This window comes from Pinus tabuliformis, chromosome X, assembly GCF_031772625.1.
Source record: "Pinus tabuliformis cultivar Carrire ecotype Pingquan chromosome X, CPIR1, whole genome shotgun sequence".
In the NCBI taxonomy this organism is placed as follows: Eukaryota; Viridiplantae; Streptophyta; class Pinopsida; order Pinales; family Pinaceae; genus Pinus; species Pinus tabuliformis.
Genome location: NC_142308.1, coordinates 681,150,962 through 681,163,294, shown reverse-complemented (window position 1 = coordinate 681,163,294; position 12,333 = coordinate 681,150,962). Strand labels below are relative to the sequence as shown.

Here is a 12,333-nt window from a genome sequence, read left to right as displayed (position 1 = left end):
TTATAATAGATTGCATCCGAGACCCAACGCCACCAATCACCGATAACCTGCTAACGTCATCACTGCCATGTGTCACCCTGTGAGTGGTGCCACGTGGCACTCAGAAACAACCCTATAGGACCGCTAAAAATGCCAAAAACAAGTGACACATGTCCACTGCCACGTCATCCTTTGTACTTGCCACATCATTGCTGACGTCATCCACCACATCAGCTCTGAGGACCAATCAGAAGCCACCACATGGCCCCCTGGAGGAGAGAGAAAAAGGCATGCCCTACCCTGTTTCGGCAAACATTTCCTTTGTGAACGATTTTCGGCCTCCCCGACGACTTCGCAATAAATCGCAATATTGGCGATTTACCATGTTTTGGAGTTGTGACCCCCGTCCATAGCCGATAGCCAAGAACCCAAAGCCATTGATCGTCGATTGTCGTACCGTTGTACTACCATGTGGAGGAGAGAGAAGGGGGTTGTCTGGCGTTTGTTTTTCAGTGAAATTCCTTTATAAATCATTTCTCGGCCTCCCCGGCTATGCACCACTATATCGCAAGATCGGCAATTTATAGGTCTTTCAAGTTTTGGAACCCTGTCGATCCACCGATCGCCGATATCGCGGGATTGTAATATCGGCCTTCGGCGCTGAGAACCGTCAATAACCGTAGTTTTGCGCCCCAAGGATCCTGTCGATGGCCGATATGCAATATATGTTGTGCGCAGACCCGCTCACTATTGATATGCGATATCGGCGGATCGCAGTTTCTGCAATCGCGAATGTTCTTTGCCTCCTGGTCCCCACCAATACCGATATGCAATTGCAATGAACTGTCTCAATTGCGATTTTTCTTCAACACTTAGACAATTTTGGGTTTTCTTAGCCTTCTAAAGGGATTCTTCAACCGGCCCTAACTACCAGGAACCCTTTTTTGGACTTCAATATACCACCAGAAAGCTCTTTTCAAAAACTACACACTAGAGAGGGTCCCATCTAGTTCTGATAGCTTCTATGGCTCAAAATTTGGCATCAAACATCACTGCTATTTGGCTTCTAAAGCCACTGGTGACTGAAAAAGCAGTGAGTGACAACAACTTCTATGCTGGGAAGTTTATAGATTGACCTAAGAAGTAGAAAATAGCACCACTTAGACAGGATATGCCCTTTACAAAATTATGTCGAACAGTTGGCAAAATCCACTAGGTTAACCCACAACACATTCAGACATTCAGCAGCACAGTTATATTGTTGATACGCACTCATAACTCCCACCAAGAAAGACTTTTCAAAGTTTATGAATATAAAATTAAGTTGGTCACTCAACTTCACGAAATTTAAGTCATTTTACCTGTGTGTTGAAAAACATAAGCCCCTGGGCTGAAATTGCCCAACTAAATCTTGTGTGACTGCAAGGTTTAGACACAAACCTTGCAGTCACACATCTCTGATGCACAAAAGTGCATAAGCCTGAATTTGACACAAACTTATCCCTGCAAGATATAAACCTTGCAGTCACACATCTCTGATGCACACAAGTACATAAGCCTGAATTTGACATGAACTTATCTCTGCAAGTAAATTACCACAACTGTTTCCAGACAAATTAGTATTTTAGGTTAGATTGCAACTTGCAAATTTTTTCAAGCCATCAGCTACAATACAGGAAAGAAGCAGGAATGTTAAAATGTAATCATGTTTAGTCTATTTTGGGTAACAAATGTGTGTGCGCGCGTGTGTTCCAGAGAGATTACATGTAATGATCTCGACTCGTGCACACATAAGTGGAACAAAGCACACCCCTGTGTCTGTCAAATTTTAAACTGCCCAATGGGTTAGCTCAACCTGTTAAAACAGACTATTGCAAAACAGAGCTCGACGTGAGGCCTCCAGCTCTAGTCCAGCTAAGGTTCAAGTCCAGCAAAATCCTATTGGGTAACAGCCGCTATTATGGCTCACAGTTGAACCACCCTCCATCCAAATATTTTGAGAGAGAGCGGATCTCATTATTGCAACTTCAAGCCCTGGTTGACTAATGTGGTTATTATTTTAATCAACAAATAAATTGTTGAATTTAATTAACATTGAAATTAAATTTCAGACCATAACATCAATCACACAATAGTTAGAAATTAAATACCAGAAGCATAAAAATTAATTTCGCACGCACACACAAGTAATTTCTCCTTCAAATCAACTTTTAATTCCTTTGAAAAACCTACAAAGAAACCTCCACATGCTGCCCCAAAAAACAGAACTGCATGGTTATCAAAAATCACCCCGAACTTCAGCTTTTACAAGCTATTTGAGAGGTACAGCTGCTAAAAAGAAAACAACAACAGTTCTTTGCTATGCAGCACTACTGTACAGGATGTACAGCTGTTGTATGACACTGCAATGCAGAATCCATACAACTATACAGATCTGTACAGTACTGTCCATATGACTGTACAAAGGTCCATACAAAACCGGGAGCTACTGGAAATAACTTTCCTCAGTGCCAATTTTTTCCCTCATTGCCCAACTTGCTCAATTGCGTGAGAAAGCCTTGACCTTGCCCTGTCTTTATACTAAACAGAAAATCTTCGTTTAAGATTTCCCCTAATCTAAGTACAATTTTATACCCAACTACTAAATATAAGACTTTCACTACTTTACTAATTCTTAAACTAATTCTTGCATATTCACATTGAATATATGTAGAAGTTCCCATCGAAAGCTATAATTCTCAACATTCGCAAAGTTTTCCTTCAAAATAACTATATAATATATATATGATAACTCCATTGAGGGCAAGGTGAGAATGAGAAAATTTATATCGTCAATAAAGAAGCTTAGCTTTGTGAAGTGCCCTTCCTCTATGTCACCAACTTACTAGAAACAAGGAACAAGCTCAGAAAGGGAAATCATAACTCTGAGGTTTCACAATAAGCAACATTTTAGGGTTTTTAATACACATGCAAGAATAAATTAAACTAAAAAATTGCAAATCATTCAAATTTATAATATTGAAAAGAGACAGCGTATTCATATTTAGAACATTATTCATATCCGCATCAGAAAGTCTTCAACTACGCAAATATCAAAATGTTCACTATTCAGTTCATCAATGATAACTCAGTTCACAAATAGATTAATATTCAGACGCCATCTCATCTGCTGGCTCTTTTGGAGCCTTGGAGTGAAAAAGCCAGAGGCACTGCCTTGACCTGGATCAGTTGAATTACGACTAAGACTTTCAAACATTCTTCTGCAACACCTACAAAGGCCGCTCATCATCGCCATAATCTCAAGAACCAACCTAATCCCACATTCTAGTGGGTGCAAAAGGGGAGTCTCTCTGTTGCCATAACAGAAGGTGAGGATTTGAGTGAGTACACACCAGATATTAAGCCTTGCAAGGTAGGCGAGTCCACTGCACAGAATGGACGAGGGAATCCTCGATCCAATTCTGTTTACATGCCGAAAAACTAGTCGCATGCCTACAAAATGGAGATGACGTGATTTAAAATTCAACTTCAAAAACCTGAACTAGGGCCTTCTCTGTTTGTCGTTTCTTGCAACACAAATACTGACAACTTCTAGAGAAACAGGTTCCCTGCACGGAAACGAGAAACAGAGCACAGACACAGGTTTCAAGTTTCATTTTAGTTTCGGGACGGGTTTCTGTCAGAAACGCCACCTCGGGTGCGGTTTCTGATAACATGTACCCTAACCTTGGCCATATCAAATGGATCTAATGTAACAGATGGATAAAAGTGAGTTGTTTTGATTCAAACAATCCTTAAACACACGTTGTGGCAGTGGCAATAGATGGATCCAACCGAAGCCTGAAGTCCTGGCTATTGAACATTCACCCTTGCTTATCTCTCTCCCTTCAACAAGACGAGGGATACATCCCTTGGACTCTTGACTTAAAATTCAGCATTGTTAGTGAGATCTCTGTTAGCATTTGGTATACTCTGTCCGATGCAGAAGATAACACCCAGATCTGGCCAATCATGAGATGATGTGATTTTTTGCATGGAATACGATAGAATAGACTGGCATACCTGAACTTGACATGGAAGAGAAGCATAGGAGTAGCAGGAGGACCAATGGCGGTAGCGTTGCCCAAACATTCATCGTTCTCAGGCTCCTCTTGCTCGCCATCGTTGTAATCTCTCTCTCTGCTCCTGCTTTACAGTTATGAACTTTGTTTGAAAAGCAGTACACGCTCTTTGGAGTGGATTTGGGTTTAAGCTTTTATACCCAAAAAGTTGATTTGTCGCTGGTTATAAGGAGGTCGTTCCAAGAAGTAAACGAAGATACGACAATGGTGAGGAAAGCTTGAGATTAAGAGTTTTAGTGACGTGTACAATACCAAAATGGTGTAATGTACCTAGATATCTAAACAATAAAACATCACACAATTATTTTTTTTGGGCATGAATCTTATTTTCAGAAATAGTTCACATAGATGGTCCATGAACTCGAATTTTTTTCCATAAATGGTTGACATAGATGGTCCATGACCCCAAATTTTTTTCCACAAATAGTTCAAAGAGATGGTTCACTAACTTTTAATTTTTTTCACTTTTTCCACAAATAGTTCATATAGATGACTAAGAATGTTCTTGTTCTTATAGGCAGGACATTCCATGATAAAGTGCCATACAGTTTCAACCGCTCCTTTCTCACAAAATACACAAGTTCTTTTTTCTCACTCTTCCTTGAGAACTACCCATCTACATGTTTCGCATCTAAGATGATGGGATCCAATCTTAGCCTTCCCCTTGATTGCAGCACTGAAATAGGTTTTTTCATTATGTGACCATGTTGGGTTGAAATTATTGGCATATACCATTTTTTTACGGCTTGAATACCCTTTGATGTAAATGATAATAAAGGTTTATTTCATTTTTTAATATTATAAGATTCGAGACAAATTATTGTATGAAATTTATTATTATACTTTTAAATCCATAATATTATGTTGTTTTTTAGTTGATGTTTCGAGCCAATAAATGTGGCTCACGAGACATTGATGAGAAATTTGATCACTTCATTAAAAAAATAGGTGGGAGATGTTGGGTGAGAAACTTTTAAAAAGTCAAAAGATGGAAAAGAATCCAATTAGCATTAGGTCAAATAAACATTCACAGGAAAATAAAAATAAAAATAAAAAATAAGGGTCAAATCAAAAAATTATCAAATTCAATCCAAATAAAAAAATGTCAAAATCAAAAAAAAATATCAAACTCAATACTTCTGATATTTTAGTGGGCTTTGATGTCGTTTAATTGTTCATGAAGATCCCCATTAGTGAAGTCATTAATATTATTAACCACATAACATATTTTGACACAGCTAAGTTAGTCGGGATATGTCTGAATTGCACCTCTTTAGTTTTCATGGTGAACTCTATGAGCAGACTTGTGGCGTTGCCATGGGCTCTCCTCTCTCCCCTGTCGTGGCAAACCTTTTCATGGAGGACTTTGAGACCAAGGCCTTGGGCTCTTCACCATTCTATTTGAAGCTACGGAAAAGGTTTGTTGACGATACTTTTATTATTTGGCATCATGGTTGTGAAAAGTTTGAAGTATTCAAGCAACATCTGAATGATCAATCTGACTTTATCAAGTTTACTATGGAGGTTGAGGTTAATGGTATTTTGTCATTCTTGAATTTCCTTATCTCCAAGAATGTTGATGGTTCCATTTCGCACCAAGTGTTTCATAAAAAGACTCACACAAAACAAAACCTTCACGAAAACCTTCACGTTGAGTCTCATCATCATCCGGCCCAAAAAAAAATTGGTGTGTTAAACACCTTGTTATGACCAGCTCACAAAAAGATAGAAAATATAGATGAACGCCTTAGAAATAAGCCTCTTCAAGGGGGCAACCTCCTTTACATTACACAAATGAACAATTCTTGGATGATACAAATGATAAGATCTCCTTTCTATATATAGGAGTCTAAGGGGTCATAATATAATCAGAGTTGACATAACAATAATAATGTAAGGGCATAATAATAACAATAGGGGACTACATGGGCACAACAATATAATAAGGGGGTTTTACTAATAACAATAAGGGGTTACACTAGTAGTATAGGGGCCTAACATTATTATTGTTATGTCGGCTCTTAGACTCCTATATATAGAAAGGAGGCCTTGTCATTTGTATCATCCAATAATTATTCATTTGTGTAATGTAAAGGAGGTTGCCCCCTCGAAGATGCTAAATTCTAAGGCGTTTATCTATCTTTTCTATCTTTTTGTGAGCTAGTTCCATAACATTTGGTATCAGAGCTTTGGATTCTAAGGTTTCGCTGCTCCAAACAGGTCAACATGGCATTTTTTATATAACTTTATCTCTGCGATGTTTCAGAAGCGAAAAACAAAACCCATTTGAGACGAAATCGCGCTAAACCTCGAGTCTGAATTTCAGATCTTGTCTCACTATATTTTCGGCAATATGATCTGAGGAAGTTAGGGTTTTGGCAAGCTCCTGAATTTCATCTAAAATAGGTCACCGTGGAATTTTCTCTATACCGTTTTTTCTATGAAGTTTCATAAGCTAAAAAGAAAACCCATTTGAAAAGAAATCGGTATGAACCTCGGGTCCGAATTTCAGATCTTGGCTTGCTATATTTCGGATATATGATTTGAGGAAGTTAGGGTTTTTGCAGACTCCCGAATTACATCCTAAATAGGTGACCTTGGGAAAATCATCATAACTTTCTCTCTAAGCATCAAATTGAAATTTTGTAAGAAGTTACAAAAAGAGGACAGACTGTATTGTGTTTGGGTATAATTTTCAGAATGTAAGGTTGAAACAGTGACACGTGGCACTTCATACAAGTTCGCTCTTCTGAAAAGGTATATAATCAGTGCATCTTGGGATATTGTGCATAACTCTTTCTTGGAGAATCCAATTTTGATCAAACTGGTGGTATTGGAAAGAGGACACAGAAGGATACTGCAGGTCGCAATTTCAGAACTGGAAGAGCCGAAATTACAGAGTTATAGTTGTTTCAAGATCGAGCTCCTAAAATCAAGAAAAGGCGATATGAGGAAGTTTGATGGCAAGGACCCGATAAATTGGATACTACAGATGGAGCAATATTTTGATCTACAAGAGATGCAACTGTTACAAAAGGTACGTATTACATCTTCATATTTAGAACCAGATCAATTTTTATGGTATAAAGGGCTTTGTTCTCGTAAACCACTTGTTACGTGGTCAATTTTCAGGGGGGGAATGATAGCACATTATGAGGATACAAAGAGAAACACCTTCCTTAGACAATTGATAAATCTCAAACAAAAGTGTTCAATCGCAGAGCACATTGAGGACTTTCAAAAATTGAATATAAGGGTAAATGATATTCTAGAGAAGCAAAGGATTGATGTCTTCATAGGTACTTTAAAGGATAACATTCAACATGAGGTCCGTCTTTGGGAACCTGATTCATTAGAGAAGGCATTCAGTTGGGCAAGAAAAATTGAAAGCAAAATTATGGAAACAAGGAATCCCACCACTCATGACTATAATTATGGAAGTGTTTCTTCTCCTAGCCTTCCACAACCTACAAGGTTTACACCACAACAATTGGAAGAAAAAAGAGAAAAAGGGTTTTGTTACAATTGTCATAGCAATTGCACTAAAGGTCATAAGTGTGCTGAGAAGAAATTATTTTACATAGAGTATGAAGAGGAGGAAGAAAAGGATCAAGAAACATCAAAAGAAGAGGATATATGCCAGGACCTAACCCCAAAGAAAGAAGAAATGAATCTGACCATACCTTGTAAAACATTGGCAAGAATTACCACTCCTCAAACTCTCAAGATAGTAGGACATATCAAGAAGAAAAAGGTTCAAGAAGTGAAAGATCACATCGAGAAAGAAGAAATGAATCCAACCATATCTTGTAATGCATTGGCCGGAATTACCACTCCTCACACTATCAAGATAGAAGGACATATCAATAAGAAAAATGTTCAAGAAGTGAAAGATCACATCGTGGATCAAGAAATGACTCCGGCCATATATTGTAAAGCATTGGAAGAAATTACCACTCCTCAAAATCTCAAGATAGAAGGACATATCAAGAAGAAAAAGTTTTAAGTAGTGAAATATCACATCGAGCATCAACAACAAGTTCTCCAACTTTTAAAGGATAACGCCACTTTGGTGTAGAATCGAATGAAACAACAGGTAGATCAACATCGCAGTGAAAAAAGTTTTGATGTATGTGATTGGGTATTTTTACGGCTACATCGCAAGCAAGCTATTTGTGAGAAGGAAATTTTGGCAATACTACATGCACTTAATAAATGGCAACCTTACCTAATGGGAAGACATTTCAAGGTAAAAATGAATCATGATAGTCTTAAATACTTTTTAGAACAAATATTATCTTTAAAAGAACAAAAAAATGGGTCACAAATATGTTGGGTTATGACTTTGACATCATCTACAAAAAAGGGAAGAAATTTTTTGTTGCAAATGCACTCTCAAGAAAGGATGAGGATGTGGAAGCATTGTTTTGTGCTATTTCTATTATCCAACCAGATTGGATAAACAAAGCAAGGGATGAATAGAAGAAGGACAAAGAAGTGTGGCCACTCATTCAAAAGTTGCAGAATATCTCAATTTAAACAATATTGCTAGAACTTGAAGAGGAAGGAAAAATCATATTGGAACTTAGAGAAGTCACAGAAACAAGAACCCGACAGCTACGAAACCGATCAATTTCAGAGTATCTCATCAAGTGGAAGAACTTACCCGTTGAAGATTCCACATGGGAGGACAAGAATTTTATACAGAAGCATCAAGAACTACTCAAGCGTTGAGGACAACACTTTTTGAAGGAGAGGGGCATGTTAGGCCCCTATACTACTAGTGTGACCCCTTATTATTATTAGTACAACCCCCTTATTATATTGTTGTACCCATGCAGTCCCGATATTGTTATTATTGTGCCCCATAGAAGCCCACTATTGTTATTATTGTGCCCTTACATTATTATTGTTATGTCGGCTCTAATTTTATTATGACCACTTAGACTCCTATATATAGAAAGGAGGTCTTGTCATTTGTATCATCCAAGAATTGTTCATTTGTGTAATGTAAAGGAGGTTTCCCCCTCGAAGAGGCTTATTTCTAAGGTTGACTTGTTTTAGATGAAATTCAGGAGCTTGCCAAAACCCTAACTTCCTCATATCATATCTTTGAAAATATAGTGAGACAAGATCTGAAATTCAGACCCGAGGTTTAGCGCGATTTCGTCTCAAATGGGTTTTTTTCGCTTCTGAAACGTCGCAAAGACAAAGTTATAGCAAAAATGCCATGACGACCTGTTTGGAGCCGCGAAACCCTAGAATCCAAAGCTCTGATACCAAATGTTATGAAACCAGCTCACAAAAAGATAGAAAAGATAGATGAACGCCTTAGAAATAAGCCTATTCGAGGGGGCAACCTCCTTTACATTACACAAATGAACAATTCTTAGATGATACAAATGACAAGACCTCCTTTCTATATATAGGAGTCTAAGGGGTCATAATATAATCAGAGTCGACATAACAATAATAACAATAGTGGACTTCTATGGGGCACAATAATAAAAATATGGGGACTGCATGGGTACAACAATACAATAAGGGGGTTGTACTAATAACAATAAGGGGTTACACTAGTAGTATAGGGGCCTAACACACCTTAGCCACCTACACATTAATAATTTGCGATGAAAACCACTTTAATGAGGAAAAGGCCCACCTCCTTGATGTTTTTTTGTGAAAAATGGTTATAATAAATACCAAGGCATCAGGGCCTTTCGAAAATCAAGCATGGGTCCTAGGTTAAAGAGTCGCCTTAGTGATCTTATATCCAGTGTTCTACTTCTCTTTATTCAGGGAATGATAGTTAAGATTGCTCACATTTTAAGAAAGACTCAAGTTTCGGCTTCTTTCAAACCTTTGAGCACCATTCATAGTATCCTGAGATTAGTTAAAGTTCCCGTTGACCCTTTAAACATGAAAGGTGTTAACTTAATCTCATGCTCATGTGGGGCTCCCTATGTTGGTGAGACACGCTAGTCTGTTAAGCTGATGATTCAGGAAAATGTGGCTAACATTAAACATAGTTGGTGTCATTCCTTAGCTCTAGTTGAGCGCGTTGAAAAAACCAAACACCACATTTGTATTGAAAACTACAAGATCCTAGCCAAAATGAGGCACTATAATCATATAAAGTTAAAAGAAGCCATTGAGATCAAAAGGCGATCAAGCAATCTAAACAAAGATGTTGGCTAGAAAATCCGTAAGAACTAGATTTATGCTCTTGCTTCACGATTTGCTTCCTCCCAAAACCCTCTCTTTTTGTTTCTTTTTTACCTTTATTTTTTTTAGATTAATAGTTTATCTTTCTCTTTTCTCTATTCTTATCTTCCATCTTTCTTTTTTCTCTTTTCTCTCTATATTTTTTTTTATTGATCCTTAATCTTCCCCTCTAATTTTCCTTCTAACTTATTTCCTTACATTAATCCTTTCCTTCTCTTTTAACATTAAGTTATATATATTTAACTCAATTAACACATTTCTATATTTTTTTGGTTTCTAATTTTCCTTTTAGCCTATTTCCTTATATTAATCGTTGCCTTCTCATTCTAATCTTAATTTATACATATTTAACTCAATTAACTTATCCTTATATTTCTTTCGGTCATCCATGTTTTTTTTTTCTTTGTCTTATTTTTAAGTTTACAATCCTAAAATCAATATAAGTATTACTATTTTTTTATAATTATATTGGTATTATTAATACATTTATTATTTGTTTCAACCTTAATAATTTAATATTTTAAATGTAATAAAAATATTTATTAATATATTAATATTTTTATATAAAAAGAATTTATTCATATATAAATATCATTATTTATATTATTTTTTTCTAATGAGAAAAGAAATCATAATTTATTTGTCAAACCAGCAATGAGGATAGTTATTATTGTTTGCTATCTATGCATGCTAATTCATCAATATTATTTAAAGAAACCACACCACATGGAATTACCCTCTTCACTCCTTCAAATGTCTATCGACCTTGGGCTATTAACTTGTTTCCTTACGTCCAAAAAAATGATCTCTTAACCAAACATATATATATATAAAGTTTTGACTCCATGAAAATAAAATAAAATAAAAAAACATAAAATTAATAATTATATTTATATTTATATTTATAATTAAGAATTGAATCGGCTTAGATCTATCTTAACTCCAGATCTACCAAATGCTGAGAGAGATCTCTCTCAAATCTCTTGAGATACAAACAATTTTTAGAGTGAAAAGAGATTTGATTCCTCCTTAGTAGATTCAGAGTTAATATATTATGTAATTGGGTCGAGAAGCACTCTAAGATCAAATCTCTTGAGATGCAAACATCTTTTAGAGAGAAAAGAGAATTGATTCCTTCTTGGTAGATTCAGAGTTAATATATTATCTAATTGCGCCAAGAGGCACTCTCTGATTGAGTATAATATAGATGTTGTAATATAATGCCCTGTTTAACATTTTGACTTGGTCAAAATACATAAAAATAAAATAAAAACATAAAATTAATAATTATATTTATAATTACAAGCATAATTAATAATTAAACTACCCCATACCCATTTTAACTATCTAGAAAGAGGGATCAAATCTCATAAGATAAAAACTATAACTCTAAATCTATAACTTAGATTTACCTTTATTGTATTTTTATAATTTGTTTCTTTATTTCTAAAATGATTTTATTTTAACATTTTTTTAATGTTTATTTGACATTCTTTCCATGCTTTTTTTTTTTTTTTTGGGTAAGTTTCTTACCTGGTATCTCTCGCACTTATTTATTTAAGAAGCTTATCAATTTTTTGGGTGAGTTTCTTACCTGGTATCTCTCGCACTTATTTATTTAAGGAAGCTTATCAATTTTTTCATTAATACGGTGATGATGAGTGGACTCAAAAATAATGTGATACATCTTGAAACAATATATCAAAATTACTCACATCACATAAATCTAAGCTCTAAAATAGCTCGAAGTTATTTAATATTTTTAATATATATAAAATAACTTTTATTTTAGAATTATTGATTTCAGTTTAAAATAAAACTAAGTTCTTATTTAAAAATTTTAATATAATATTAAATAATTTTTATTTTAGGATTATTGATTTGAGTTTAAAACCAACAAAGATCTATCTTGATCTGCAAAATCCTGAGAGGGATCAAATCTTTTTTCATTCTATGTTAGTTTGCATATCAAGATATTTTATCCCTTAGTATAAATATCATGGATCAA

The 12,333-nt window shown here is 35.6% G+C and overlaps 1 protein-coding gene across 1 annotated transcript in view; it reads right to left on the bottom strand.

Moving 5' to 3' along the window:
* The window catches only part of LOC149141813 (FK506-binding protein 2-like), a 107,156-nt gene extending 102,872 nt beyond the window's left edge, over positions 1 to 4,284 (bottom strand). The window contains exon 1 of the mRNA XM_089446363.1: positions 4,042 to 4,284. Coding sequence (XP_089302489.1) covers positions 4,042 to 4,141 — 100 coding nt within the window. The 5' untranslated portion in view covers positions 4,142 to 4,284. The remainder of the gene's footprint in view (positions 1 to 4,041) is intronic.
* Between the last annotated feature and the right edge of the window lie 8,049 nt (positions 4,285 to 12,333).